The sequence below is a fragment of the Nelumbo lutea genome, chromosome 1 (assembly GCF_056320005.1).
Source record: "Nelumbo lutea isolate HS-2025 chromosome 1, American lotus-T2T, whole genome shotgun sequence".
Lineage (NCBI taxonomy): Eukaryota > Viridiplantae > Streptophyta > Magnoliopsida > Proteales > Nelumbonaceae > Nelumbo > Nelumbo lutea.
In genome coordinates, this window is record NC_142684.1 from 188,983,962 (window position 1) to 189,011,790 (window position 27,829).

A 27,829-nucleotide genomic window follows, 5' to 3' on the forward strand; every position below is an offset into this window, starting at 1 on the left:
GTATTTTATTGTTGTAGGCTTGTAGCGTTCAGCAGCCATCACATTTTCTTCGAAAGTGCCACTTATTGCTTTGTTTGGCATTACTCTCATTTGTCATCTGCAATTTGTTCAACTCCAGGGATCGGGCAACAGAGAGCAAGCCCTTGCATCAGAGCTTCCCCAGATTCTTTCTCACTCTATTCTTAGAGTCAGGTAATCTCTCCATATCTCCTTCCTCAATCTACCAGATAGAATGATAGAAAAACTTGTTACAGAATCGTTTATTTGCTCGTTTTCATCTTCAAAATCCACTTCGAGCTTAGTAGGTTTTCTTATTTGATGAATTAGCATACATATTTACTTGTTTTTATCACGAATAACAAATTAAAACATGGTTATACTTGAAGATTTTGCATCCCATTTACGACAATAGGATGTAATTATGTAATTTGTAAGCTAATATTTCCAACAAGTTCACACAGTGTCGCAGAGCTATTTTTGTTGTTTGTTTCAGAATTAGCAATCATAAAACCCAGTATCATAGTCGACAGCGAATCATGGCTGAGTTTCGCCGTTTTATGTCTTGACGAATGATAGGTGATATGTTGTTGAATGCATGAATAAATAGGGACACATGATGGCACTTATTTCCCAGACAAATCCATCGAGCTACATTCGTTCTGATCAGAATGTGGCTTTGAATGCGGCAAGTAATGTGGGGGATATGATTGTATCGAGGAATAAAGCATTCAAAATCAAGGAAGGCATGACTAGCTCGTCCTCCTTGTCATGGGGTGCTAAGAAAATGCCAAGAATTTCTAATTTCGATGGGTTGAGGTTCAAACGTGACCATCGGATGATCGTTGCTGCAAGTCCTCCTACAGAAGATGCTGTAATTGCCGCAGAACCATTGACTAAAGAAGATCTTGTAGGATACCTTGCCTCTGGATGTAAGCCAAAGGATAAATGGAGGTACATGATCTTATACTATAATGAGCTTTTGTGATCTATTTTACTTCGAGCATGTTTATTTATTTTAGTCAGCCCAGAATAATTAGAATAAGGTGAGATGATGTCTATCTATATTTTTATTTATTTATTTATTTATTTTGTTTAGTTAGATGAAAATATGGCCAAATTATTTATCACTCAATTGAAAAAAACAGTTTTATTTGATAGCTGCAGTATCTCTTTTTTGACGTCTTATTGAGTTTTTGTTAACACTCACAAAAGGGGAAAACAGAAGGCAAAGGACAAAAGAATCTTCATTCTGACTAAGACTATTTGGTTATGTTCTTTCTTTTTTCCTCTAATGAATCTTTGGTTACATGGTCTTGTCTTGGCAGGATAGGTACTGAACACGAAAAGTTTGGTTTTGAGATTGGAACTTTACGTCCTATAAAATATGAACAAATAAAGCACTTGCTCAATGGTCTTGCTGAGAGATTTGATTGGGAAAAAATAATGGAAGGAGACAAAATCATTGGACTTAAGCAGGTGAAAACACTTTCCCTCCAAATGAGGATTAGTGGCACTTTCTATCTGTTCCATAATTTTCTGAGAGGCCATAGACAATAGGTTTGTTTTGTCAGGCTAGATCATATTGTATATAACTTAAGTGCATCTTCATTGGTGAATGTGTTTCTCTTAAGAAGGATAAGCACTAAGTTTTTTTTTTTTTTGATAAACTGGCACTAAGAAGTATTGTCCTTCCATTTTGTATATTTCACTAAAGAAATTTGACATATTGGTGGGCAGGGGAAGCAAAGCATATCACTGGAGCCTGGTGGTCAATTTGAGCTTAGTGGTGCGCCCCTTGAAACATTACATCAAACTTGTGCAGAGGTCAATTCACATCTCTATCAGGTGTGTCCCGATTATCTTATTTTAACATCCATTTCTTCATATTGACAAATTGGGAAAGGTTGTTCTTGTGGCATGCTTTTTGTTTCATGTTCCTGTTAATAAGTCCAGGAGACTCAATATTGCTGTTTGCTTTCTTTTTTTAGTTTTAATATACTTAAAGGAAAAATCATGTTTTATGACTACTCTATTCTCATTCTTCACTTCCCTGAGCACCACAGTGACCAATTCATCATGATTAATAAATTATATCTATGATTAAATTTGATTGTCTCCTTCATCTGCCATGTTTCTTTGTCATAAGTGCTAAGATGCAATATAATGTAGCTGCTTATTTGGCACTTGAATCTGGATTAGCATCATGCAATGAAAGGCCCTAGGTTGATGAGTTTAACAGATGGTCATAAAAGTTCAAAGCAGATGAAAAAGAGCCCCATGCGATTTATCTTTTTGTTTTCCACTTCCTTTTCCAATTCACTTGAATCTTATTTCTTCTTATTGAGAAACAAACAACTCAACTTACTATATGCTCTTTTTAGAACAATGGGAATATATCCTTGCAGATATCCTCTGAATGTAACAAATGTTTTAAACTTTAATGGCATATAATGTTAAATGTAAGTATACTTGTATTCATTTTTTTTCCACATACTACTGTTTAACAGGTCAAAGCTGTTGCAGAGGAAATGGGAATTGGGTTTTTAGGGATTGGTTTCCAGCCTAAATGGGAGCTCAAGGACATACCTATAATGCCCAAGGTATTATTTTGTTTTGCTTTCAAATATTGGATACATGTATGCATGCAACATATACTCAATGCCCATGCAAATGTGCTTGCACGTGTTATTAGTTTATTGTGTTCATGGTGAAACATTCACATTACATTCCTTCATTCATGCATGTTGATGAGGTACTATATTTGTTTCATTTAGCAGTTAAGGACGTCCAGGTGATACTTCAAAAGACAGAGTAGTCTTTTTCTTTTTTGAAATTAACACTGTTTTTCATGCAAAGTAAATTTTCTCACTTTCTTTTGTTAACTTTGATCTCTTGAGTAAATTCTGCAAAATACCATATTTTCCAGATGACAATATATACAGAAATTTTACTCTGGAAATTTCATGTTTTGCCTTGTGTAAGACGAATAATGAATCAATTAATCACCTGTTTATCTATAATCCTTTTATTCATGCAAATAGGATATAATGTTATATTTTGAATTTTTTTACTAGGAAGTGGGTTAACTTTAGGGGGTATCACTGAGCTTATGTGGGATAGTAACATCTCTGACAGAAAAAGGAGGAAATACTTTTGAGATGTATGCATCTGGCTACTTTGTCCGACATTTCAGAAGAAATAAAAAACGGACTTTTATAAGATGGTTTATGCATTGTGTCATGATGATTAGCATATATATATATATGAGAGAGAGAGAGAGAGAGAGAGAGAGAGAGACCTTTTCCTTTTCCTGCTTCAGTAATTTTCTTTGGGAGGGATGATATCTCATTATTGATCGCCAACCCAGATGGTTGTAGTCTTCACCATCTTGGCAATGTGGAAAAGAGATTGGATTTTCTATTTAGAGTTGTGCTCTTCACCACGGCCCCAGGTTTTCCTTTTACTTAATTCATGTAAACAAATGATTGAAGGTGGATTGATTATTGGGTCATGGTTGGGTCACTAATTATAGAGAAGGATTGTCTTTGGATATCATTGCATGTCTTAAGTTTTAGGTGCACAATGATAGCCAGTTTCCAGAGCTGAGCTGTATTATGGGATGTCTAACCTGTTGTATTTTTCCTCAGCACTTTCCGTAGGCCAGTCTCTTGCCTGGGTTCACTTTCACCAATAGAATCTTTTGTTATCAATAAAAATAACTGGTCGTGTTTATTAACTAATTGGATGGACCAGTTAAGTCAACAGGTTCTGTAATTTAGTCTGGTTTTAATAAATGCAAAGGTATAACCTTGTAGGATCAGATCCAACCTTTTGAAAGGACCTTAGTCTATGGGTCATATGTTGCAACTGGCTAGCTTATTCTGGATTTAAAACAGTGAATTTGGTGTCACCTTATTTCTTTTTTGGTAGTTTTGTTTGTGTCTACAAGCATTGAGCTAATGGTGCCACTGTATTTCTCTCTTACTTCTTATACTCTTTTTGACTTATGGGTTCTGATGTTGCATTACTGACAAAACATTTTTGGCTCAGGGAAGGTATGAAATTATGAGGAAATACATGCCCAAAGTTGGTTCCCTAGGACTTGATATGATGTTTAGGACATGTACTGTTCAGGTACGATGATTATCACATGCATGGTTGATCAGGTTTTTCCAACTTAAATTCTTGAGGCTGCTTTTCAGATATTCTAGAAGGCTTTAAATTTCCATCATTTTTTTTTTGGAAGACTATGTGCTAATTTTCAGAATTTATTTATTATTTAAGTTTCAAGAATATGACCTTTTTCAATTATTGAAGAAGCTAAAGGATACCAGTTTCTATTTTTGGTAGGTTAATCTGGACTTCAGTTCTGAGTCAGACATGATCAGGAAATTTCGTGCTGGCCTTGCTTTGCAGCCTGTGAGAGACTTGGACTTTTTTTATTAGAAACTTCCTTTGTTCCATCTTAATTAACAAGTGTAGCATTTGAAACAGATTGCTACAGCAATTTTTGCAAATTCACCTTTCACTGAAGGAAAGCCAAACGGCTATCTTAGCATGAGAAGGTCTCTATCAATTAGCTTAAATATTTGTTGCAAACAATGTTATAATTTCTGCCATGGAATTTATCTGCTAATTGTTTGTCACTTTATGGCAGTCACATTTGGACTGACACAGATATGAATCGTACTGGCATGCTTCCTTTTGTTTTTGATGACTCATTTGGGTAAGAATTTCATTCTGTTTTCTCTTCCTTTCCTGCATTTTATATTTCTGTAGTTTCATTCAAATTTCGTGAAGGCTTATGTGCATGAGAAAATTGACAAGATTCGCCTTTTCAGTTAAAGAATGTCTGCAACTTTCCACTGGCTGCCAACATTTGTTTATTTTCAAATCCCGGATAAAGGATTTTTCCACTTTTTTTTTATTTTTACTGAAATATTAATACTAGTAGAACATTTTCCTTCAGCATTGGGTTTTAACCTAGTTGTTTGGAAGGCTGATTTATTACCAATGGATGTCGAGAGTCAAATTTGTTCAGCATCAAATTCTCTGATGACTTGGTGATAGCAGAACATTTTCCCTCAGCATTGTGTTTAGTGGTTCTTCAGGAACCCTACAAAGGCTGATACTACCTATTGGCTGTACATTGGATTTTTTGAGGTATTATTAGGATCCTCTGCTCTGCTGGTGATGTAGGACCAGCTCAGTTCTAGTCCTTAGAGAATGTTGAATGGTCTTCTTGGGCCAGAATTTTATGGTTGTTGATGGCTGTAATGGCATCTTGAAGGAATAAGAGAGAAAATACCTGGAATCACTCACAGGGTGCCTAGAATTACTCTAGGGCATGGGAATCATTCACCATAGCTAGCATAAGCTGAAGTAAACTCAATATATTTCATTGCCTTTGTGTAAAACGTCAATACATATTTATAGACTCTAAACTCATAATAATCCTAAGAGTCAAACTGTTAGACTCATAATAGTCTTAGGAGTCAAACTGTTAGACTCAATAATCATACTAGGACTCAAACTAAGCTGTCATATCCTATTTCAATTCAAAGAAGACTCAATAACTCTAATCCTACTGATGCAATGACTCTGAAATTTTAAACATAAACAAACTATAACTAGATAATTTAAACCCTATCGTTGGACCCCACAGAAAATTGCAAAAGTGACAAAAATACCCCTACTGTCCAAAAATACAGAAATACATAAAATATCATAAAAATCCAATTTTGACTCTTCAGTTCCTGCATCATTCTCCCCTGGTTGAAAAAAACTCGTCCTTGAGTTTTGAAGATCTTGAGGATGAGAAGTTGATATGCCCTAATTACGAAGGGAGTAGGACTTCCCACAGCTACATGCTTGGACTGTAGAGTAGAGGCCACACACAGAACTAGAAAAGGATCTTGAAAGAAATGTATTCCTGAAACACTGCCTTCCCTAACCATCTTTGTTAAATCATAGATCACATTAGTTTTTTGAACACTTAATTCATCAACCAACCATTGTGATGAATCTTCCCCTCACTTATCCAACTCTTAATTGCAACATTTGGAACCTTTCCAAATGTGGTTCTTATTTTCTCAGGACCCATAGGAGTTGGAAACTCTACTAGGGTGGAACTTGCTGCCGCTATCCAGGGAGTACAGTTAGCAGTGCAGATAGGTGTGGAACAATTGATAATAGAAGGGGACTCCAAGGTGGTAGTGGGCTGGCTTCAAAATCCGGAATCTGTAGTGTGGTGTTTTAAGAATGAAATTAAAAAGTTCAACTGCCTAACAAGAAGCTTGACAGTGAAAATACAATGGGTGGGGAGGTCAGAAAACTCTATGGCTGATGGTCTTGCAAAGCAAGGGGTAAATAGGGAAAGTTTGTATTGGGCTCAATTGTAGACTGAATCTGTTTTCTATCTTTTGTCTTTCTTCCTACTGGTAGGAGAGGACGCAGCTCGTGCCTCTCCAAGGGAAGCTTGTAACTGCACTAGTTTTATTAATGAAATTAATCCTTTTTAATTATAAAAAAAAAACATTTGGAACCTTTCCTTCGACATCTAGCTTAGGAATCACCATCTCTACGTGTTCTACTATCCTTCGTTCTTCAACAAACTCTAGGACTCCTTCCATTGTTGGTGGAACTTGCGCAATGTCAGATTGTCATTCTTGAATTAGTTCTAGTTGAACTTGAAAGGTAAAGTCACTTACTTTCTTATTAGAATCTACTACAGTCAACAACACATTTGTATCTTGCACCTGAATTTCTTTAACTTGCTCCTCTTCTATTTCTTCTTGATCATTAACCTCAGGCTGATCATGGGTGTTGGAAACTCCAAAAATTATTGTTTTTTCTTGACCTGCACCCTCTTGTTTTTTAATATCTACAATTTCTATAGCTCGAAATTCTTCTTCTTTAGCTTCATCCTCAACTTCAGCTATAGGATAGGCATTAACATGCAAAGGATCATCTACTTTCTTTTCAACTTTGTACTTTCTTCCCATTGACTTCAAGTTCTTTGTTGTAACCTGCTGCTTCTTCTTTTGCTCGAAATTAGTCAACTCCATATATAGATCATCATGGAAGTCTAGTGGGATGTACTTTTCTTGCAAACACCTCTTCATCTCTGCCCATGTACTAATTGGGTCATCGCCTCTATTTTCTAGTCGTTGCTCAAGAGTTTTCCACCATATTTTAGCATGACCCGTTAGCTTCATGCGCGTAAACTAATCCTTTGTTTAATAGCATATCATGCCAATCAAAATATTCTTCTAGTTCAGCAACCTAATCAAAGAATGCTTGCAGATCATCATCTCCTTTGAAATCTGGCATTTCCCTTTCTCTTCTAACATGTTTGAAAACCTTGCTCTCATAGCCAACATTATTAGATCTGTTTTCTTCCACCATCTTCTCAAATAAGTCAACCAAACACCCTTCATATGGTTCAGAAACCCAATCATCATTGATTCTAGACCTGTAAGATTGTCTAGAAGATACCCTAGGCCTATAAAACCGGTCACTTTGTGAGAACATAGTGAATAAACTATTAGCTCCGATACCAAACTGATGTAGGACCAGCTCAGTTCTAGTCCTTAGAGAATGTTGAATGGTCTTCTTGGATCAGAATTTTATGGCTGTTGATGGCTGCAATGGCTTCTTGAAGGAATAAGAGAGAAAATAGGGAGATAAAGACGAGAGAAAATACCTGGAATCACTCATAGGGTGGTGCCTAGAATCACTCTAGAGCATGGGAATCACTCACCATAGCTAGCATAAGCTGAAGAAAACTCAATATATTTCATTGCCTTTGCGTAAAACGTTCATACATATTTATAGACTCTAAACTCATAATAATCCTAGGATTCAAACTGTTAGACTCATAATAGTCTTAGGATCCAAACCGTTAGACTCAGTAATCCTATTAGGACTCAAACTAAACTGTCATATCCTATTTCAATTCAAAGAAGACTCAATAACTCTAATCCTACTTATGAAATGACTCTGAAATTTTAAACATAAACGAACCACAACTAGACAATTTAAACCCTAGCATTGGACCCCACAGAAAATTGCAAAAGTGACAAAAATACCCCTAATGTACAAAAATACAGAAATACATAAAACATCATAAAATTCCAATTTTGACACTTCAGCTCCTGCATCAGTTGGACTGCTAAGTGCAAACTTCTTTGCTGATTTTCTTTCTGGGGAAGGAGCTAATACTATCTTGTTTGCACTGGGTTACTGACCTAGAAAACAGGCCAATGTAACATGGGTTTTCTCATGTTTTCATGATTGTACTTGGTCTTATTATCTGTTCTTAGCTAAGCAAACCTTCTTTATTCTTTTCTCTGCAATAAAGTTCCAATTGATCTGTTGCTGATCAAGATAAAATCCAATGTCTCTACTTTGATCTTCATATGTCTTCAATAGAAGATCAAGACTGTAATCAGTCTTGAATCCTAATAGGTTTTAGGTTTACAAAACAGAAGAAAAGTGAGAGAAAAGGAGAGAGAATAGAAGAGAAACAGGAGAACACAAGTGGTTGAAAGGAGAGCCACTTTCTTATTATTTATAGGTTATGTTTAGTACATAATGGAAAGGACACATCTGCCCTTAGTACTTACATAATAAATAAAGTAAATAAAAGCTTAAATAAATAACAACTGAATTAACAAACTGACTCAAACTGGCACTACTATAACTGGAACAAATAGCTACACATGCTGTCTTACGAACATAGTGGGGACCGCTGCAGTGGGGCCCACATCAGTGTTCTCTACACTCCCCCTCAAGTTGGGAATAGATATCTATCATTCCCAACTTGGATAGGTATGTCTCTAACTTCTTCCTTGGTACAGCCTTGGTGAGGATATCCGTGAGCTGCATATTAGATGTGATGTACGGAAGACACACTTCTTGTGATGTGACCCTTTCTCGCGCAAAATGTCGATCAACTTCAATATGTTTAATTCTGTCATGCTGCACTGGGTTGTGGGCTATATTAATAGCTTCTTGATTATCACAATACAACATTAAGGGCTTTTCACAGTCAATACCCAACTCTTCAAGTAGTGACCTCAACCACAAGATTTCAGCCACTCCATTAGCCATTGACATCTATTCCGCTTCAGCACTGGAGCGGGAAACAACACTCTGCTTCTTACTCCTCCAAGAGACAAGGTTACCTCCCACAAGGGCACGATATCCAGAGGTAGACCTTCTGTCATCAACACTCCCAGCCCAATCGCCATCTGTATAGACTTCCACCCTCATGTGATTATTGTTCTTGAGCAGTATACCTCTACCCGGGCATCTCTTCAAGTATGCTAATATTCTCTCTGCCGCAAGAAGATGAGAAGTTCTAGGGGAGTGCATGTACTAGCTAACAACACTAACTGCATAGCTGATATCTGACTGAGTGAGGCAGAGATATAGGAGCTTTCCAAACAACCGTTGGAACATAACTTTGTCTTTAAGAGGTTCCCCGCCCTTTGCACTAATCTTGTGATTTTGTTCGATGGGTGTATCAGCCGGCTTAACACCCAACTTTCCAGTTTCCGCCAACAGATCTAGAACATATTCTCTGATAGATAAAAATCCCTACTTGGATCTAGCAACCTCAATACCCAAAAAGTACCGTAGTGCACCAAGATCTTTCACCTCAAACTCTTGATGAAGGAGTTGTTTGAGGGACTCAATCTCATGACTGTCATTTCCTGTCACCACAATATCATCAACATATACTGCAAATAGTGTCAGAGAGGACTCCACCCTCTTGATGAATAGTGTATGATCTGACTGGGCCTGTACATAACCAAACTTTCCAAGGGCTAATCTGAACCTATCAAACCAGGCTCTCGGTGACTGCTTCAAACCATACAATGCCTTGTTCAGTCGGCAAACCTTCTTACCTATCTCTGTATCGTAGAGTCCAGGAGGCAACTGCATGTAAACCTCTTCCTGCAAGTCTCCATTCAGAAGGCATTTTTAACATCCATCTGAAACAGGGGCCAAGAATGATTTGCTGCAAGGGATAACAGAACTCGGATGGTGGTCATCGTGACTACTGGGGCAAAGGTCTCCAAGTAGTCTATACCATAAGTCTGAGTGAACCCCTTTGCAACCAACCGGGCTTTGTAACTTTCAATAGAGCCATCAGCATTATGCTTCACAGTGAACACCCATCTGCATCCCACCAGTTTCTTTCCTTTTGGTGGGTCAACTAGTGCCCAAGTATTATTCTTCAACAGGGCATCCATTTCGACTTGCATTGCATCTTTCCATTCTGGAATTAATAAGGCTTCTTGCACTGTTCTTGGAATAGGGACATCGGCAATGGAAGTGAGATAGGACCGGTAAGATGGAGACAAACAATCATAGGATAAGAACTGTGAGATGCTGTGAGCTGTAGAAGTGGTGCAATGTCGTTTCCCTTTGCGAATGGCAATAGGGAGATCAAGGTCATCCACAAGAGGGGAAGTGGCAACAGTGAGAGGTATCCCAGTAGGCTCTGGATATGGAGCCGCGGAAGGAACTGGAGCTAGCTGGGACTGCCGATGACTAGGATTAACCTGCCTGCATCACCTGTGATAGACTCTCAACTCCGGCTCCCTCTGACCACCCTCACCACTACAGCCTTCATTATTTAGTGGAATAGGTAAAGGAACAGCCCCACTCAAAACAGCCCCACTTCCACTCTCACTGCTCTCCCCGTGAGGAGAAACCCTAGGATAATAGGGTGTCTCCTCAAAGAAGGTGACATCCATGGAGACAAACCATTTCCCTAAAACCGGATCATAGCAGCAATAACCCTTTTGAGTTTGTGCATAACCAAGGAAAATGCATTTGGAGGCCTTAGGTTCAAACTTGGAATGATGAGGCCCGAGAAGCTGAACGAAATAGGTACAACCAAAGGTTTTAAGGGGAACAATGAACAACTCCTTGTTTGGGTATAGAAGGAAAAAGGGGGGTCTCATATCAAGAACCCGGGAAGGAACTCGATTAATGAGATAAACTGCTGTGAGGATAGCATCACCCCAGAAGCGAATAGGTACATTGGAGGTACACATAATGCTTCTAGCCACCTCCAAGATATGCCTATTCTTCCTTTCGGCAACACCGTTCTGCTGTGGTGTATAAGGGCAAGTGCTCTGGTGAATAACTCCATGGCTAAGAAGGTAGGAGGTCAATGGCTAAGCAAAGTATTCCTTTGCATTATCAGATCTAAGGACTTTGATTTTGGTCCCAAACTGAGTGAGAACCATCTAATGGGAGTTTTGGGTCAGAGTAGGAACCTCATCCCGAGAACGCATAAGATAGACCCAAGAAAAACGGGTATGGTCATCAGCAAACAGTAGAAAATATCTATACCCACCCATAGAAGAGATATGATATGGCCCCAAACATCAGTATGCACAATATCAAAAGAGGAATTACTCATTTTATTACTTAAAGAATAAGAGGTTCTACAATGTTTGGCAAACTCACAACTCTCACACCTCAACTTTGATAACTCAACAGACTCAAATAAAGCAGGAAATAGACTCTTCAAAGACTTAAAAGACAAATGACCTAATCGGTTATGCTTTGGCATAACCGAACTCACAGATTGGGAAAAAAAAGACTTCTTATCCATTGACTCCTCCCGATGAGAACTCTCTCCAAGCAGATAGATCCCGTTCGTCTCACGGCCAGTCCCAATCACCTTCCTCGTCTCCAAATCCTGAAAAACACATCGGTCAGGGAAAAAGGTTACTGAACAGTTCATGTGTTTGGTAATACTACTAACTGAAAACAGGTTAGTATCAAGCTTAGGAACATGCAAGACAGAAGATAAAGAGATAGTATCCGATAGCTTGATGTCCCCCTTGCCCGAAATGGGAACAAGAGAGCCATCAGCAATGGATACTCTATCTCGGCCAGAGGACAAGTGATAAGAAGTGAGCAAAGATGGCAAGCTAGTCATATGGTCAGATGCACCTGAATCTATTATCCAGCAGTGGTCAGTATTACCTGAAGCTGAAGCATGGTAAGCTAAGGCTCGAATACCTGAATGTGCAAATGCAGATGTGGCAGGAGCTGATGGTGACTGAGATGGCTGAGCTGAACTCCCAACTTCCTTTTCCAACTGTATGAGGGCAGCCCGAACAATAGCTAAAGTCTCTAGGGATGTGCCTAATGAGGATGCTGAATCAGTGTTCACGGCCACATGAGCATTACCCTTCTTATTTCTTAGTTTTGCAGGGACCTAGTGAGGATGTAGCTTCCAACAAGTATCTTTTGTGTGCTTGGGTTTCTTGCAATGTTCACATACCAGATTCCGTTTATCTTCCTTCTTCCGGTCCCTTTCTGAGTCACCCCCTGGCTTAGGTTTAATAGCTGTCAAGGCTGGGAAAGAGGGCTGAGACTGCATCATGACTTTCCTCCTGGTCTCTTCACTGTGCACCAGGGAGTATGCTTGAGAAAGGGTCACACTATCTCTTGTCAATATCTGTTGTCGCACAATGTCATATTCTGAATTCAAACCAGCCAGAAACTCAAATACCCTATTCGTATCGACTTGCTTTCTGTGAGTCTGTGCATCTTTGGGACTCTCCCACTCAAGGGTCTCTAGATGGTCAATCTCATGCCACATGTATTTCAAGGTAGAGAAGTAGACAGAAACTGACTTCTCTCCTTGTTTAAGGATGTTCACCTCACACTTCAGTTCATAGGCTCTGGCAACATTAAGGGGTTGGGAATAGGTATCTTTCACAACATCTCATATCTCTTTGGCTATCTTTGCCCACAAGTAATTTTGGCTGATATGTGGCTGCATAGAATTACACAGCCACGCCATAACCAAATAATTCTCTTGAACCCACTTGGTATATGTTGGGTCCTCCTTGGAAGGTTCTTTCACATCTCCCAAGAGGTAACCCATTTTCCCCTTCCTCCAATAGCTATCATGGCTGATTGAGCCCACTCCAAATAATTTGACCCATCAAATCTCATAGTTGTAATCTGAAACCCGGTTTCAGATACACTACCATAACTGTGGTTTCCAAAACTACTTTCTCCCTGACCCTTAAACTCCATCTTTGATCAAGATTCAGTGGCTACAAACTGTTAGAGTCACTATACCAGAAAACAGAGTCAAACAAGCATGTCTGAAAACTGATCCAAAACCAACACAAATCTGATCTGATCTGATCCGAAATCTGATCTGAAACCAACCCAAACCTGATCTGAAATCAATCGCCTATCACAGTATAGGCAAGGAATCAACTCAAATCTGATCTGAAATCAATCGACATGCACAGTACCAGGCAGCCTGTCAATTTGAGATGCTATTTTCTGAAATCACTACTGTGGGGCCCACTGTTGCGAGAGAAAAATTAGGGTTTCAACTGTGGGTCTGAAATAAGTGCTCAGCTGCACTCTCCAAGCAGTCCGCACAAGTGGGACTTGTCGTAGAGCAATATGAAACCCTAAAAACTAATCACCTCTGAGGGGGAAGGGGTTCTGCCCAACAGTCAAACCCTAGAAACAGACTTAAACACAGTTCGGCAAGCCAAACCCTAGAAACAAACTTGAACACAGTTCGACCCCTACTTCTAGATAGGTCCAACCTATCTCGACTAATTGCAGTCTCTGAAACTCAATAAAAAACTTACTTATGTACCTCGGTTTACTGTCTTCTAGGGTTACCTGAACCCTAACCTTCGCTGCTTATTCCTGATTACCAACTCTTTGCAAGTCGCGGCAAGTCTTCAACTGCTGCGAACCTCTCCTAGTAATCTTCAAGATTCAGCCACCGAATACTTCTTCAAAGCTTCCAGCCCTAGCTAGTCCTCATGTGGTCGGCTGGACTAGACACACTTGAGAAGCCCTAGATAGGCTCTGATACCAAGTAGAAGATCAAGACTGTAATCAGTCTTGAATCCTAATAGGTTTTAGGTTTACGAAGCAGAAGAAAAGTGAGAGAAAAGGAGAGAGAATAGAAGAGAAACAGGAGAACACAAGTGGTTGAGAGGGACAGATTCTTACTGATCTGCCGCCACCACTTTCTTATTATTTATAGGTTATGTTTAGTACATAATGGAAAGGACACATCTGCCCTTAGTACTTATATAATAAATAAAGTAAATAAAATCTGAAAGAAATAGCAACTGAATTAACAAACTGACACTACTATAACCAGAACAAATAACTACACATGCTGTCCTACGAACACAGTAGGGACCACTGCAGTGGGGCCCACATCAGTGTTCTCTACATCTTCTTTGCCTGTGTTTAGGCATTATATTATGAAGTCTAACTCTCGTGCCTTTGATTGGATGACTAAGATTATGTGTAACATAAATTATAACTTTCAGCCTGTATAGATATAGAAAATATTGTGCTTGCTTTTAAACAGACAATAATAGAATACTACATTAGAATCAGGTAGATGGAGTACACATGCATTTCTTGAGTGTTTCATGAGCGTCCTAAAATAATCAGATTGAATGGAAACTTCTCCAAAATGTGATGTAGGATAGGTTAAGGAAATTGGGGAAGCTAAGGGTTTTGGCTGGATTAGGTTTAAGGACAAAGGTCAAAGTAAAGAAAAAGGATCTTCCTGGCAATGGAACTACGTTAATGTGGGATTGGGAATTAGGACTATTTTAGGTTGGTTTAGGCTTTGTAAGTTATGACACAGGAGCAAGCAATTCAGAAGTTTGAAGGGAAGGCATAAATTTGAGAGAAGTACTGGAACATGAAGAACTAAGTCAAATGGCTGAAAATGATCTCTAGAGTTTCAGTATTTCTTCTTTTTATTGGGAGGGGGTGGTTTGAACTTTGAAGAGTTATATTGAGGTTAGGGCATAACTTGGATGGGGCAATCTCAGCTTAGAGTTCCTTAAAGTGTTTGAAAAGCTATTAATTTATTTTTAGAAAAGTAGTTCACTTGCTTTGGATTGAAAACCAGTCCAGATGATAGTTATTGATGCAAATGGTTTTCATCAATCATTGACCAAACCTCAGAAGAAGGATAAGAGAGATGAAGGAGAAGACTTTATGTCAACAGTTTAACTTGTGGGCAGCAGTTGCAGACACAATTTTTCTCAATCTCACCATTGGATTGATTGGAAATTTGGACATATTGAAGCTTAGGAATCATAGGAGAGACCCTCCAAAGCTCAATCTAACCAGACTACAGGAATGTTGTCATCAAGGGAGGTTAATGCTGCTGGATTCCTGTGTCTGTGAATAGTTCATCAAAGTCAAATCAAACATTTGATCAGTCGGCCCCACATTTAAGGTTGCCCCAACATAGTGTATTCATGGCTTAAGTTTCATATCAATTGTGCTGGTAGTTAGTGAGTTAGAATAGTTCTTTTGGTTAGGGAAAATTGTGGCCAGCTGTATCTTTTTTTCTTTATTATTTCTTCAATATAATGGTATTTTGGGGAGTCTAATTGATAATGATGATGTCTTTTAGTGGTATCTAATGACCAATGGTAATTTAGGTAGTTAACATTGATGTTTATAGGGTTTAAGAGACTATAAAGGCTCCTAACATTGTTCACATTACTGTTCATCTTATCATTATTGAGTTGTTTCTGTTTTCAGCAACAAAGGAATTAAGTTTCTTCTGTTGTTCTCTATAGTTGCTTGCTTTTGAGATCTGATTTGTTTGTTCTCAATTTACTTCTATTGATTGTGTAAGAGATCTTCTTCTATTATTTGTGTGCTTGTTTGCAATTTCCAGTTACTTCATAATTTTATCACTCTTCAAGAACCAAATAGCAAGCTTAAATAACTAGTAGCTATGAAGATAGCAAAGGAGTATAGATGAGAGATAGGAGAATAAAAACTATTGGAACCACCTTATGGTTTCCTAGGAATCATTATTGGAGCTTGACAATGAAGAGATAGTAGCAGTTAAAGGGAAGCCGAGTGCACGAGGCTCCCACCAATGTGGGGTCTGGGGAGGAACAGATGTATGCAGCCTTGTCCCTGCACATACTAAGAGATAGTAGCAGTTAATAATATAATTTATTATTCATCCTCCCTGAAAATCAAATCTTTAAAAAAATCAAAGAAATAAAAAGTATATACAAGCTCATGTGGTGGGGCGCAACCAACCTTGATTAGGTAAAAATACCAAACTGCCCTTGACACAATATTTAAATTAAAAGACACAAATTACCCTAGAAAACCTTACTAACCAACTTGATTCAAAGGTACACAAAACACGTAAAAATATAATGTACTGTCAAGCTTATTAGATTTTTGTGGAGTCCATGTAGGAAATACATTAGATTTTTAAATTCGTTTTTGTGCATCCAAATGGGGGCCCCTGCATATATATGTACTATCAGGCTTGGGTTCACATGACTCAGCCAGCCCAAGTGCACAGCAAAGCATTAACAGGTGACAAGGGAAAGTCAAGAAGATGGTTCAGCTATGTGATTTTGAGATGGATTAGTGGGAAAACTAGGAAGAATAATAAGAAATAAGTGCATGCATGGTAACCTATGGGTAGAATTAAATAGGTGAAAAGGGGAGAGGAAGTTGACTGCTTGTTCGTTCATGAGTAATGGTGACAAAGATTTATTTGGTGAAAGTGTACAGCTTTGAAAGGGAAAGGATAAGGTAGTCCAAAAGACCATAAATTGGAGTAGTGAGAAAATACCAAATAACTCGTGGTTTGAAAGAAGACATTGCATTGAAAAGAGTGGAACATGATTCACTTAGCTGACCCCAAATAATTAAGATGTGGCTAATTGAATTGAATTATTTTTGAAGTTAGTACATTCCCATGTTAGTGGAATTTTTTCTTCTTTATCCAACAGCAATGGAATTTCATCCCAGTGTAGAGAGTGATTTCCTTTTTATTTCATGTTTATTGTGCAAAGCCTTTTTTTCTTTTCTTTCTCCAGCCTAAGTTTGTTGAAGATTGGCGGAGGTTTCTGTTAGCATACTCAAATTTTGACATCTTGTCTCTAAGAGGAAAATGAAATTTTATTTGAAATACCTATTATTTCTTTTTATTTTTCACAGCCTATTCTTTATTTTTAATGATATCTTGTTGTAACTTTTTTCATTTCCTTTTTCTGTTCTCCTCTTTTGTAGGTTTGAGCAGTATGTGGACTATGCTCTCGATGTCCCTATGTATTTTGTCTATCGGAATAAGAAGTACATTGACTGTACTGGAATGTCTTTCCGGGTCTACATCCATCCTTTTAATCTGTCATTTAATTGATTTTGAGCTTCTTTCTGCAGCCACATTTTGATATTATTTGCCATCATATTAGCAATTTAGTTGAGACATGATTACATTGTATTTGTATATTTTCAGGACTTCATGGCTGGAAAGCTTCCCCTTTTGCTGGGTGAATTGCCAACTCTAAATGATTGGGAGAATCACTTGACTACAATTTTTCCAGAGGTTTATTACATTCATCTGAGATGAAATTCTTGATATTCCAATAACAGTAGATCAACTGATCAAGTAAGTAAGCTATCTGGGGCTGTTTCTGTTCAGGTCAGGCTGAAGAGATATTTGGAAATGAGGGGCGCTGATGGAGGACCTTGGAGGAGATTATGTGCTTTGCCAGCATTTTGGGTATTTGATCTTTCTGAATTCGATTATGTCCCTGATTCATGATTTACTGTTCATATGCCGATGTAAATCAAATGTCTGAGAGTAGCCACTTTGTGCAAAAAAATGCCTAAGGTTAGGTCTGTATCCAGTCCATCCCTCCTAAGACCACAGGTATCTGGGACCAACATTGGCCCTTTTTACACTGTTGTAAATGTAATAAACGGAAGTAGGTACTTGTAATAGTGCTTGACAGACAGGATGTAATGGAGATCAAGTATTAAGTTGATTCTCCAGGGAGGACCCTCCTTGGAGACTCAGATCTTTGGTTAGGGAAGCCTCTTTTTTGGGTAGAAGTCTGAACTGCTCATTCAGGTGGATTTCCTGATCTGCCAATTCCCTAGCTGACAGTTTAGCCAGAGCAGGTGTTGCTAGACAGTGGTGTGAATGGGGGATTCCAGGTCCAAGGTTTTTGTTATAATTTGTTTTTTCTGTTTTTTATTAAGTATGATCAGCTCTGTGCTGTCTTTGTACTGAGCCTGCTGCCTGTTTGGGTAGTTCAGGTGTCTTTTTATGATTAATAAAAATTTCTTTTAATTTCATTAAAAAAATTATTTTTTGCATTCAGGTGTCATATTTACTTATTCATGTAAGAGGAATTCTAGTAAAGGAGTTATGAAACTCTTGGATTTTTTTTTCACCCTACAGACAAGGTGGGACCCATGAAAAGCATGTCTATTTTGTTTTTTCAGGGAGTCTTCTTATGAGTACCATTCCCACCATGTCTTCAGGACAAGTTATCCAAGAGTTTCATAAGCTCATTGTTTACTAGCATTTTCTCTTCATATAAATATTACAAGACTTATTTACCAGGATATTACTTTAATGTGGGTGATATGAAAAGCAATTTGTATCTTATAAAGTCATATGGCTTAGCTCTGCAAATGTATTGGAATACCTGCTTGAGCCACAGCATCAGCATGTGATGATTGTTGAATTCACCTTGGTCTAAGTTACAAAAATAAATAACTAACTCCTGATTCTGTCTTGAATGTAGGTGGGCTTATTATATGATGAAGTATCTTTACAACATGTTCTTGATATGACTGCAGATTGGACTTTGGAAGAACGACAGATGTTGAGAAATAAGGTACTGTAAAGTACAAATATTATACACAAGATGTAAATTTTATGGTTTTTTTGCTTTGGAATCTGCCAACCCCCCCCCCCCCAGGTCAAAATGAACAAACACTCAATTTTTTTAATCAACGTCAGAAGTACGTGTGTTTGGAATAAGAGAAAGCAGCAATGAAATTGTTAGCATAGGGGTATTTCTGTCTTTATACCTTGATTGATGTTGTTGATCTGTAATGTTGTGTTGAAACATGTGCTCTTAACTTAAGTAAGGGCACATAGGTCTTTTCAGTTATGTTTTAATAATAATATAAATACTTACTGGCCGACTGGGAGAAGTCATGTTGGCTCTTTCAGTTCGAACCAGAATTCTCTCTTCTCTCTTTCTCTCTTTCTCTCTTTCTCTATCACTCTTTCTTCTTCTACATAACTGAACTCAGTCAGGCCGAACTCTAAGGCAGACCTGAATTCTAACATGGTATCAGAGCAGGTTAAATCTGCCTAGATTTCTGCTTGCCTAGGGTTCATTCTCTACGCACCCTATCTAGGGTTTTCCTCCTTTTTTCTCTGTGTTCGATTGGAGTAAGGGAAAGGGCTGAAAAGGAGTGATCGCCCTTTTCCCTTGGGGGTCTCTATGCCTCCAGTCAGGTCGTATGTGGTCGCTTGCTGTGATTTCTGAGATCACCCTCTCCTAGTAGAGGAAGAATAGAGGGCCGAACTGTGTGTGGCTGTTGTGTGTGAAGCGGCTGTTGTGTGTGGACTGCTCCCCTGCTCGCATGGGTGTTACTTCAGCGATAAGGTAAGAGATTTCAGTTCTAGGTTTTTTTTTGAAGAGATATGATCATATAGTGTTTCGGCCAGTAAGTGCTAGGGTTTATGCTGGTTTCTTTGTGCATGTTGAAGGAAGAGATATGATCATATAGTGGTGAGATTTCAGGTAGTTGTAGGAGTAGGGTTTGTGGTGTAAAGAGCACACATTCCAGCAACAATTAGTGCTGCAATCAGTGTGACAGGTGTGACCTAGTGGTGTGTAGTGCGCAGATCTCAGTGATAATAGAATTCAGCAATTGTGCAGAATTGGTGATAACATAATGGGAGACAGTAATGATTATAAACCTAGTGTGATGGTGCCTATAGACTACCTGAATGTTCAGATGACTCCATTAAGTTAAATGGAGAGAATTATGTGCCTTGGGTTAAATTCGTTGAAGTCTTTCTAAAGGCAAAGAAGAAGGTAAAACATATCAGAGCGGAGAAACCCTCCTCTGACTCTCACGAGTATGAAGATTGGGAGCAAGAGGACGCTCAGATCATCACATGGTTGTGGAACAGTATGGAACCCAGAATTAGTGTGAACTTCATTTTCCTTGATACTGCCAAAGACGTGTGGGACCATGCGAAAAAATTGTATTCGGGGCAGGACAATACAACCAGAATTTATCATCTTTATCAAGAGTACTTTAATCTGCAATAGGGCAATCAGAATCTTGAGGAGTACTATGCCAACATGAGGAACATACTTAATGAGTTGAATGTCTATCATCCTCTCACTTCTGATGTCAAGATTCAGCAACAACAGAGAGAGCAGCTTGATGTGACTAGATTTTTTGTGGGACTAAAGTCCGAGTATGAACCAAAACGGGCTCAGGTATTAGGGGGATCAGCTCTTCCGTCCCTAGAAGAGGTATTTGCTCGACTTCGGAGGATTTCTATCGGATCTACTGAGAACTCTAACATCTCAGATAGATCTGCCTTTGCTGCATCGAGAGGCCGTGGTGGTAGAGGTGGAGCTCAGGGAGCTCAGTTTGGCCGTGGTGTTGGTAGTGGTTCTGCATATGGCCGAAGTGGCAATGGTGGGTCTACTTATAATCGTGGTGGTGGTCGTACTGGGAGCAGAGATTCAGGGGGAGCCCGTGGTAGAGGACGTAGCTCAGGCTCGAGGAAGTGCACTCATTGTGGTATGGATGGACATACCATCAACTATTGTTATGATTTACATGGTCCTCCCTCAACCTAGGCCAATCATGCCGCGACTGGTGACTCAAGTTCTAGCTTTAAACAGGAGAATCATTCATCTGACCAGTTGCCTCCTACATCCACAGATGGTCCCATGAAAGAGATGGTGAGTGTTCCCCGTGATGAATATGAGAGGTTTATCCAATTACAGCAGAACATGGCGACTTTTGCTCACTCAGGTATGGCTTGTCTGGCATCTACACCCAATCCCTGGATCATTGACTCTGGAGCCTCCGATCACATGACTGGAACTCCAGGTGTGTTTTCCTCCTTATCTCATTGCTCAACATCACAATCTGTCACCCTTGCTAATGGTTCCACATCCTCAATTTGTGGTGTTGGTAATGTTGACCTAGATCCTGTATCCCTCTCATCAGTTCTGTATGTTCCTAAATTGCCTTTTAACCTTATGTCTGTTAGTAAGCTGACCAAATCACTTAACTGCTCCATTACCTTTTATCCTTCTATGTGTGTCTTTCAGGATCTCAAGACGGGGATGAAGATTGGTAGAGGGCATGAAGCAGGTGGACTGTATTATCTTGACAGTGGTAGTGGTAGAACTTCAACAGCTCTCCAGTCATCTCTTTCTCCTCTCTAGTGGCACTGCCGATTTGGTCATCCGTCGCTCAAAGTCTTGAAGTCCTTGGTTCCGTCCTTGAGTCAGCTTTCTGTTTTGGATTGTGAGTTGTGTCAGCTTGGGAAACACCATCGTGTTCCCTTTAGTTCTAGGGTTGATAACCGTGTGTCGAGTCCTTTTTCTTTAGTTCATCCAGATGTTTAGGGTTCTTATAAAGTAATGTCATATAATGGATACAGATATTTTGTCATTTTTGTGGATGATTTTTCAATGATGATGTAGCTCTATTTAATGAAAGAAAGAAGTGAATTGTTTACCATTTTCCAAAAATTTTATGCTGAAATCTGTAACCAATTTGGTACCCACATCAAAGTTTTTTCGTTCTGATAATGGCCGCGAATATTTATCCTCGTCATTTCAGGAATACTTGGACCAACACGGCATTATACATCAGACCTCGTGTACCTACACCCCACAACAAAACGAGGTGGCTGAGAGAAAGAATCGCCATATCCTTGAAACAGCAAGATCCCTACTGCATCACATGCATGTCCCCAAACCTTTTTGGAGTGATGCAGTGCTTACCTCTTGTTTTCTGATTAATTGGATGCCCACGTTCATCCTTGATGGTCAGTCTCCGTTTCAGGTCTTGTTTCCCACTTTATCTCCGTTCCCTCTTACGCCGAGAGTTTTTGGGCGTGTCTGTTTTGTCCATAATCTAGGTCCTGGGAACGACAAGTTTGATGCTCGTTCTCTCAAGTGCATCTTCCTTGGCTATTCTCGGACCCAGAAAGGGTATAGGTGTTACCATCCTGGTTCTCGACGGTCCTTTGTGTGTGCTGATGTCAGTTTCTTTGAGTCTACTCCGTTCTTTTTGGGGTATGGTGATGCTTCTTCCTCCTCATCACCTCCTCCCCTTCCACTTCCCGTTGTCGATCCTCCTCCCTTTGTTCCAGTTGTGACCAAATCCTTGCCTCCGGTGCCACCACCTGTTGAACGCCCACCTATCCGTCATGTGTATACACATCGCCCACGTGCACCGGCTACTACTCCTCCGGCTACATCTCCATCGACGGATCCGGCACCAGAACCCCACTTGGCATCTGAGATTGATCTACCCATTGCTTTGCGGAAAGGTAAACGTACTTGCACCCTTCATCCCATTTCTAATTATGTTTCTCTTACTCACCTTTCCGCTTCCCATCGCCAGTTTGTTACCTTGTTATCATCAGTTATTATTTCTAAAGATGTCCAGGAAGCCCTTGCCTCTCCAGGGTGGTGCCGTGCCATGGAAGAAGAACTCTCAGCCCTTCATCATAATCATACTTGGGACCTCGCTGCTCTTCCTCCTGGGAAGCAAGCTGTTGGTTGTAAGTGGATTTATACAGTTAAGTATCTGCCTGATGGTAGTGTTGAACACCTGAAAGCGCGATTAGTTGCAAAAAGGTACTCCCAAACCTATGGCATTGACTACACAGAGACCTTCTCACCGGTTGCTAAGATAGGGTCAGTTCATGTTGTGATCTCTCTTGCAGCCATGTATGAGTGGTCACTATATCAGCTTGATATCAAGAATGCCTTTTTGCATGGTGACTTACTCGAGGAGGTCTACGTGGAGCAACCTCCAGGGTTTGTTGCTCAGGGGGAGGATGGTAAGGTGTGCAGACTAAGGAAGGCTATATATGGGCTTAAACAGTCTCCTCGAGCATGGTTTGGTAGGTTCAGTGAGGTGGTAAAGAAGTTTGGCATGAAACAGTGCAAAGTTGACCATTCTGTATTTAGTCATGACTCTCCGGGAGGAAAAATACTGTTGGTGGTGTATGTAGATGATATTGTTATTACTGGGAATGATAACATTGGTATTGATAGGCTGAAGACTTATCTGCAGGATCACTTTCAGACAAAGGACCTAGGTAAACTGAAATACTTCTTGGGGATAAAGGTAGCGAGATCCAAGTATGGGATTAACCTGTGCCAGATGAAGTATGTGCTTGATTTGCTAGAAGAAACAGGCTTGTTGGGTGCCAAACCAGCTGAAACACCCATGGACACAAATACCAAGCTAGGCAGTGATATGGGTGAAGTGTTTGAAGACCCTGGTAGATACCGACGACTTGTGGGCAAACTGAACTACCTAACCATTACCAGACCAGACATCTCATTTGCAATTAGTGTGGTAAGCCAGTTCATGCAAAAACCTCTGACTCCTCATTGGAATGCGGTTCTGAGAATTGTGTAGTATCTAAAAGGGGCCCCGGGTCACGGTCTGATATACAAGAGTGGGGGAAAACTTGAAATAGAAGGGTATTCTGATGCTGATTGGGCCAGTTCTATGTCTGATAGGCGGTCTACTACAGGCTATCGCACGTTTCTGGGAGGTAACCTGGTGACATGGAAAAATAAGAAGCAGACAGTTGTGGCAAGAAGCAGTGCAGAGGCAGAATATAGGGCTATGGCGCATACCGCTTGTGAATTAGTGTGGCTAAGGAACCTTCTACAGGAAGTAGGGTACAACATTAACACTCCAATGAAGCTCTATTGTGATAATCAGGCTGCAGTTCATATCTCCTCTAATCCAGTGTTTCATGAAAGAACCAAGCACATTGAGGTTGACTGTCACTTTGTGAGGGAGAAGGTGCTGAATAGAGAGCTAGACACTACAAATGTTAATACAGGAAATCAGTGGGCTGACTTATTTACAAAAGGCTTGAGTCGGGGAAGAGTGGACTACATATGTAACAAGCTGGTGAGTATATATGTAACCAGCTTGAGGGGGAGTGTTAGCGTAGGGGTATTTCTATCTTTATACCTTGATTGATGTTGCTGATCTATAATGCTGTGTTGAAACATGTGCTCTTAACTTAAGTAAAGGCACATAGGTCTTTTCAGTTATGTTTTAATAATAATATAAATACTTACTGGCCGACTGGGAGAAGTCATGTTGACTCTTTCAGTTCGAACCAGAATTCTCTCTTCTCTCTCTCTCTTTCTCTCTTTCTCTATCACTCTTTCTTCTTCTACATAACTGAACTCAGTCAGGCCGAACTCTAAGGTAGACCTGAATTCTAACAGAAATAATAACTGATGCAACAATCATCTTTAACATATATAAAAAAAAAAAAAAAACTAATATGCTGTGTTTTATTGATATTTTTCTATATTGCAGACAATTTCCCATAAAATTTTGAGCTTAGTGTATATAATGGATATAGGCTTTTTGGAATTTTCTGACTGATGCTTATCAATCAAACTGAAGGTGAAACCTTAATAGAATAATTCTAAGAAAACAGTCCCACCTCATAAAAATTCTTATTATAAAGATTTCTTGGATGCTTAGCACATCAAGTTATATTCCTTTCTGTTAAGTTGTACAGTGATTGTGCTCCATATTTTCACTGCACTTGATTCTACTGAGATTCCAAAAAAAGAATTCGGGACCCTTTTGATTAAATATGGCTTTATTTACCAAGGAAATACCACAAGACTGATCATTCTTTTCACAAAAAAAAAGGTATTGGGAAATCAGGATTAAAGTCCACCTATAAAATAATACTAACTAAAAGTTGATTTTTTGATAGAAGAGATGAGATGTAGAGCTCTTAGGTGCTAATCATGATCCCTAAACAAACAAGGGGAAGGCCAAAATGTACACACGATGAGATTGGAAAGGATTTAGCATAGAGTGAAGTAACAGAACAAATTTTGCCAAATCCAAATAGTTGTGATGATGTTTTTCATAACAACAATGATGATATTAATGTAATAATTTTTTGTTGGATTGAAGATATAATTATCTTTTTTTATGAATGATTGCAGATATAATTATCAAAAAATGAATCCTACAATATCTGTAATTGGTCCATGGAAGGTTTTTGGAATCTGATCGATTATGACTTCCATGCTCACTTGAGCATTACTAATTGAATAACTTGACAATTTCATACCATGCCTTCTGATAAATTTTCATTGTAGTCAATCTTTTGAATCTTGGATTTGGATTGGTTACTGCAACCTGAAACTGGGTGTTCGAAATTCCAATGTGCCCATGGTGACAGACTGAATCCAAGATGTCTTAGTTTAGTTATCACTTTCTTTATCTTCCATGGTTGCTTTCAATTTCACTGTACCTCATATGGGCAGCTTATCTACCCTTATCTGTTTCACAATTACTTGCTTTTAATTTGGTTCTATGAAATCAAAATGTATAGCCCACACCATTCTTTTAAGGTGTTCCAGGGAGGGGAAATTAATTGTGGAACTTATTGTCATAGGTACCAAAGACTGGTCTGAAGACTCCATTTCGAGATGGTTTGTTGAGGCATGTTGCAGAAGATGTCTTAGAGTTGGCAAAGGTAACTTGGAAAATTGTTCGTGTGGAACTTTTTTGGAGATAAGTTTTTAGATATGCATATTTTGTATAATATTTATCTGTCTTCTGAAGGATGGCCTGGAAAGAAGAGGATATAAAGAAACAGGATTCTTGAAGGAAGTGACTGAGGTAGTTAGGACAGGTATGGTTTTGGATCTTAACATTTTTAGCATTAGTAAAACCCAATTTTTGTTAATGCTTACATAAAAGATGTTGTACAGACAGAATATACCAAGCACACATAAAAATGAACTACCACCTGCTACTCACCCCCTGGTTACCATTTCTAACTTACAAATTACATGCTTCCAGCTTGAGACCACCCCCCCCCCAATTAAAAGTTACCTTTAATTCCCCAGCCTGGCTTTTAATCCTTTTTACCTCCATAGCATGCCTATATATCCAGTTACCTGTATTGTTTTGCTTAAACCAAACCACAACTACCTTAGAATTTTAGAACTACCTTCCACAATCTAATTGTTGTAGCCTATCTGGGCCATGCAAAACAGCCATCAATCCTGCCTATGTTGGAATTATCATAGTGATGGGACCAGAAAATAAAGTTGGTATATTACCTTAATTGTCTCCAATCACACCAACTCCTGAGCTCCCTGGCGTACCCAAATCGTAGCCATCAAAACTTATTAGTGTCTAGAGGGAACCAAGTGCATTTGTGAGTACTCTTACAAAGAGACCATAATATGCTAATTTCAAATGGCATCATCGGTAGAGGATGACCATTAATGGAGAATGCAGAAAACACTTCCAAGAATTTTACCCAATTAGCTATCATTATTGCTTTATTGGAGATATTTTAAATTAATTCTTCTTTTGCCCAACTCTAATCTTTAAATGTTATAGCATTGCATTCCTTTGTTCAAACACAACCTAAAGTAAAGCTGCCCTCATGCATGAGGAAGCTGCCCCCAAGTATTTAAAAAATTCAAAGTTTTGACATCCATCATAATTGATGCTCTGGTAGATTCATATGCAAGAGGAATGAGGAAGGAGGACTTGGTTTGGGTACATTGGAGCTTACAAATTCTTCAGTATTGAGAAAATGGTTTTAGAGATTTCCACTAGAGTTAAACAAATTATGTCATGTTATTATCAAAAGCATCCTCAAATTAACGCCTAATGGTTGGGGCACTAGTTTTGATTTTAGATGTTGATATATTTGCCACAAAAAAAGGGATGCAAAGCTTTGACACCCATGATAATTGATGGCTCGGGTAGAATTTACTGTAGTTGAGGTATGATGTCCTTGTAGTGAATTCCCTTTTAGAGGCTATTTTTATTGCTCCCTAAAAAAAAGTAAATAAATAAAAATCCTCAAGATGCAACTTGTAGCTTCAGTATGTTCCTGGTAATTGAAACTACTGGACTTTCCACTGAATTCTGAATTGATGATCTGTAAATTGACCTAGTGCCTTTATACAATCTTGGATATGATCCAACTCTATCCCCCACTACCAGAGGTTCATGGGCCCTCATAATTGAATGATGATGTATTTACGCAGGTGTAACGCCAACTGAAAAGCTTTTGGAATTATACCATGGGAGCTGGGGTCAATGCGTGGATCCCATTTTTGAGGAGCTGTTATATTGAGGTGAATTGATATTCCTTAGTGCTCTTCAGTTGTAACCTCCCTTTGATTTCATAGATTTTTTTTTTCTTTTGTCCTGAACCAGAGACAGTTTCTGGTTGCTATTACAATATAATTCTGTAGGAATGATTTGTATATCATTGGCACTCTGTCCTGAACTATGACCTAGTTTTTCAACTTCTATTTGTTACTCGAGTGAAGAAGTAGGGTGTCAATGGACCCGATTATGGGTTGGACCCTGTCCAAATCAAAATCAATTTGAATGGGTTGGACGGATCAATGAGAGACATTGAATTTGACCAGTCCAGACTTAATGGTCCAAAGTATTTATTGGATTGGATTGGTCTTGGTCTATTTGTAATGGAATTATATTGGATGGGATTGGATCTAGTCCCTATGTAATTGATTTATATTGGATTGAACAGGTGTCAATGGATTAGATTTGGGTTGGATCCAATCTAAATGAAAACCAATTTGAACGGACAGTCTAAACATTTAATTGGACCAGTCCAGAATGGTCCAAAATATTCATCGGATTGGATTGGACCTAG

The 27,829-nt window shown here is 39.0% G+C and overlaps 1 protein-coding gene across 4 annotated transcripts; it reads left to right on the forward strand.

Annotated features, from left to right (window-relative positions):
* On the forward strand, positions 1-27,710 carry LOC148879950 (glutamate--cysteine ligase, chloroplastic-like). Of its 4 annotated transcripts, none has more exons than XM_088961724.1 (16): positions 1-192; positions 608-951; positions 1,326-1,476; positions 1,738-1,845; positions 2,508-2,600; positions 4,051-4,134; positions 4,351-4,419; positions 4,495-4,565; positions 4,658-4,726; positions 17,107-17,200; positions 17,333-17,422; positions 17,519-17,599; positions 18,633-18,725; positions 25,574-25,654; positions 25,744-25,813; positions 27,192-27,710. In XM_088961724.1, exons 2-16 carry the CDS (start codon positions 614-616, stop codon positions 27,278-27,280), a joined length of 1,581 nt encoding a protein of 526 aa, XP_088817850.1. In that variant the 5' UTR covers positions 1-192; positions 608-613; the 3' UTR covers positions 27,281-27,710. The 4 variants fall into 4 exon arrangements, with proteins under 4 accessions (XP_088817850.1, XP_088817853.1, XP_088817852.1 ...); XM_088961727.1 differs by having other exon boundaries at positions 2-192; positions 577-951; XM_088961726.1 differs by having other exon boundaries at positions 27-192; positions 470-951.
* Positions 27,711-27,829: the final 119 nt, after the last annotated feature.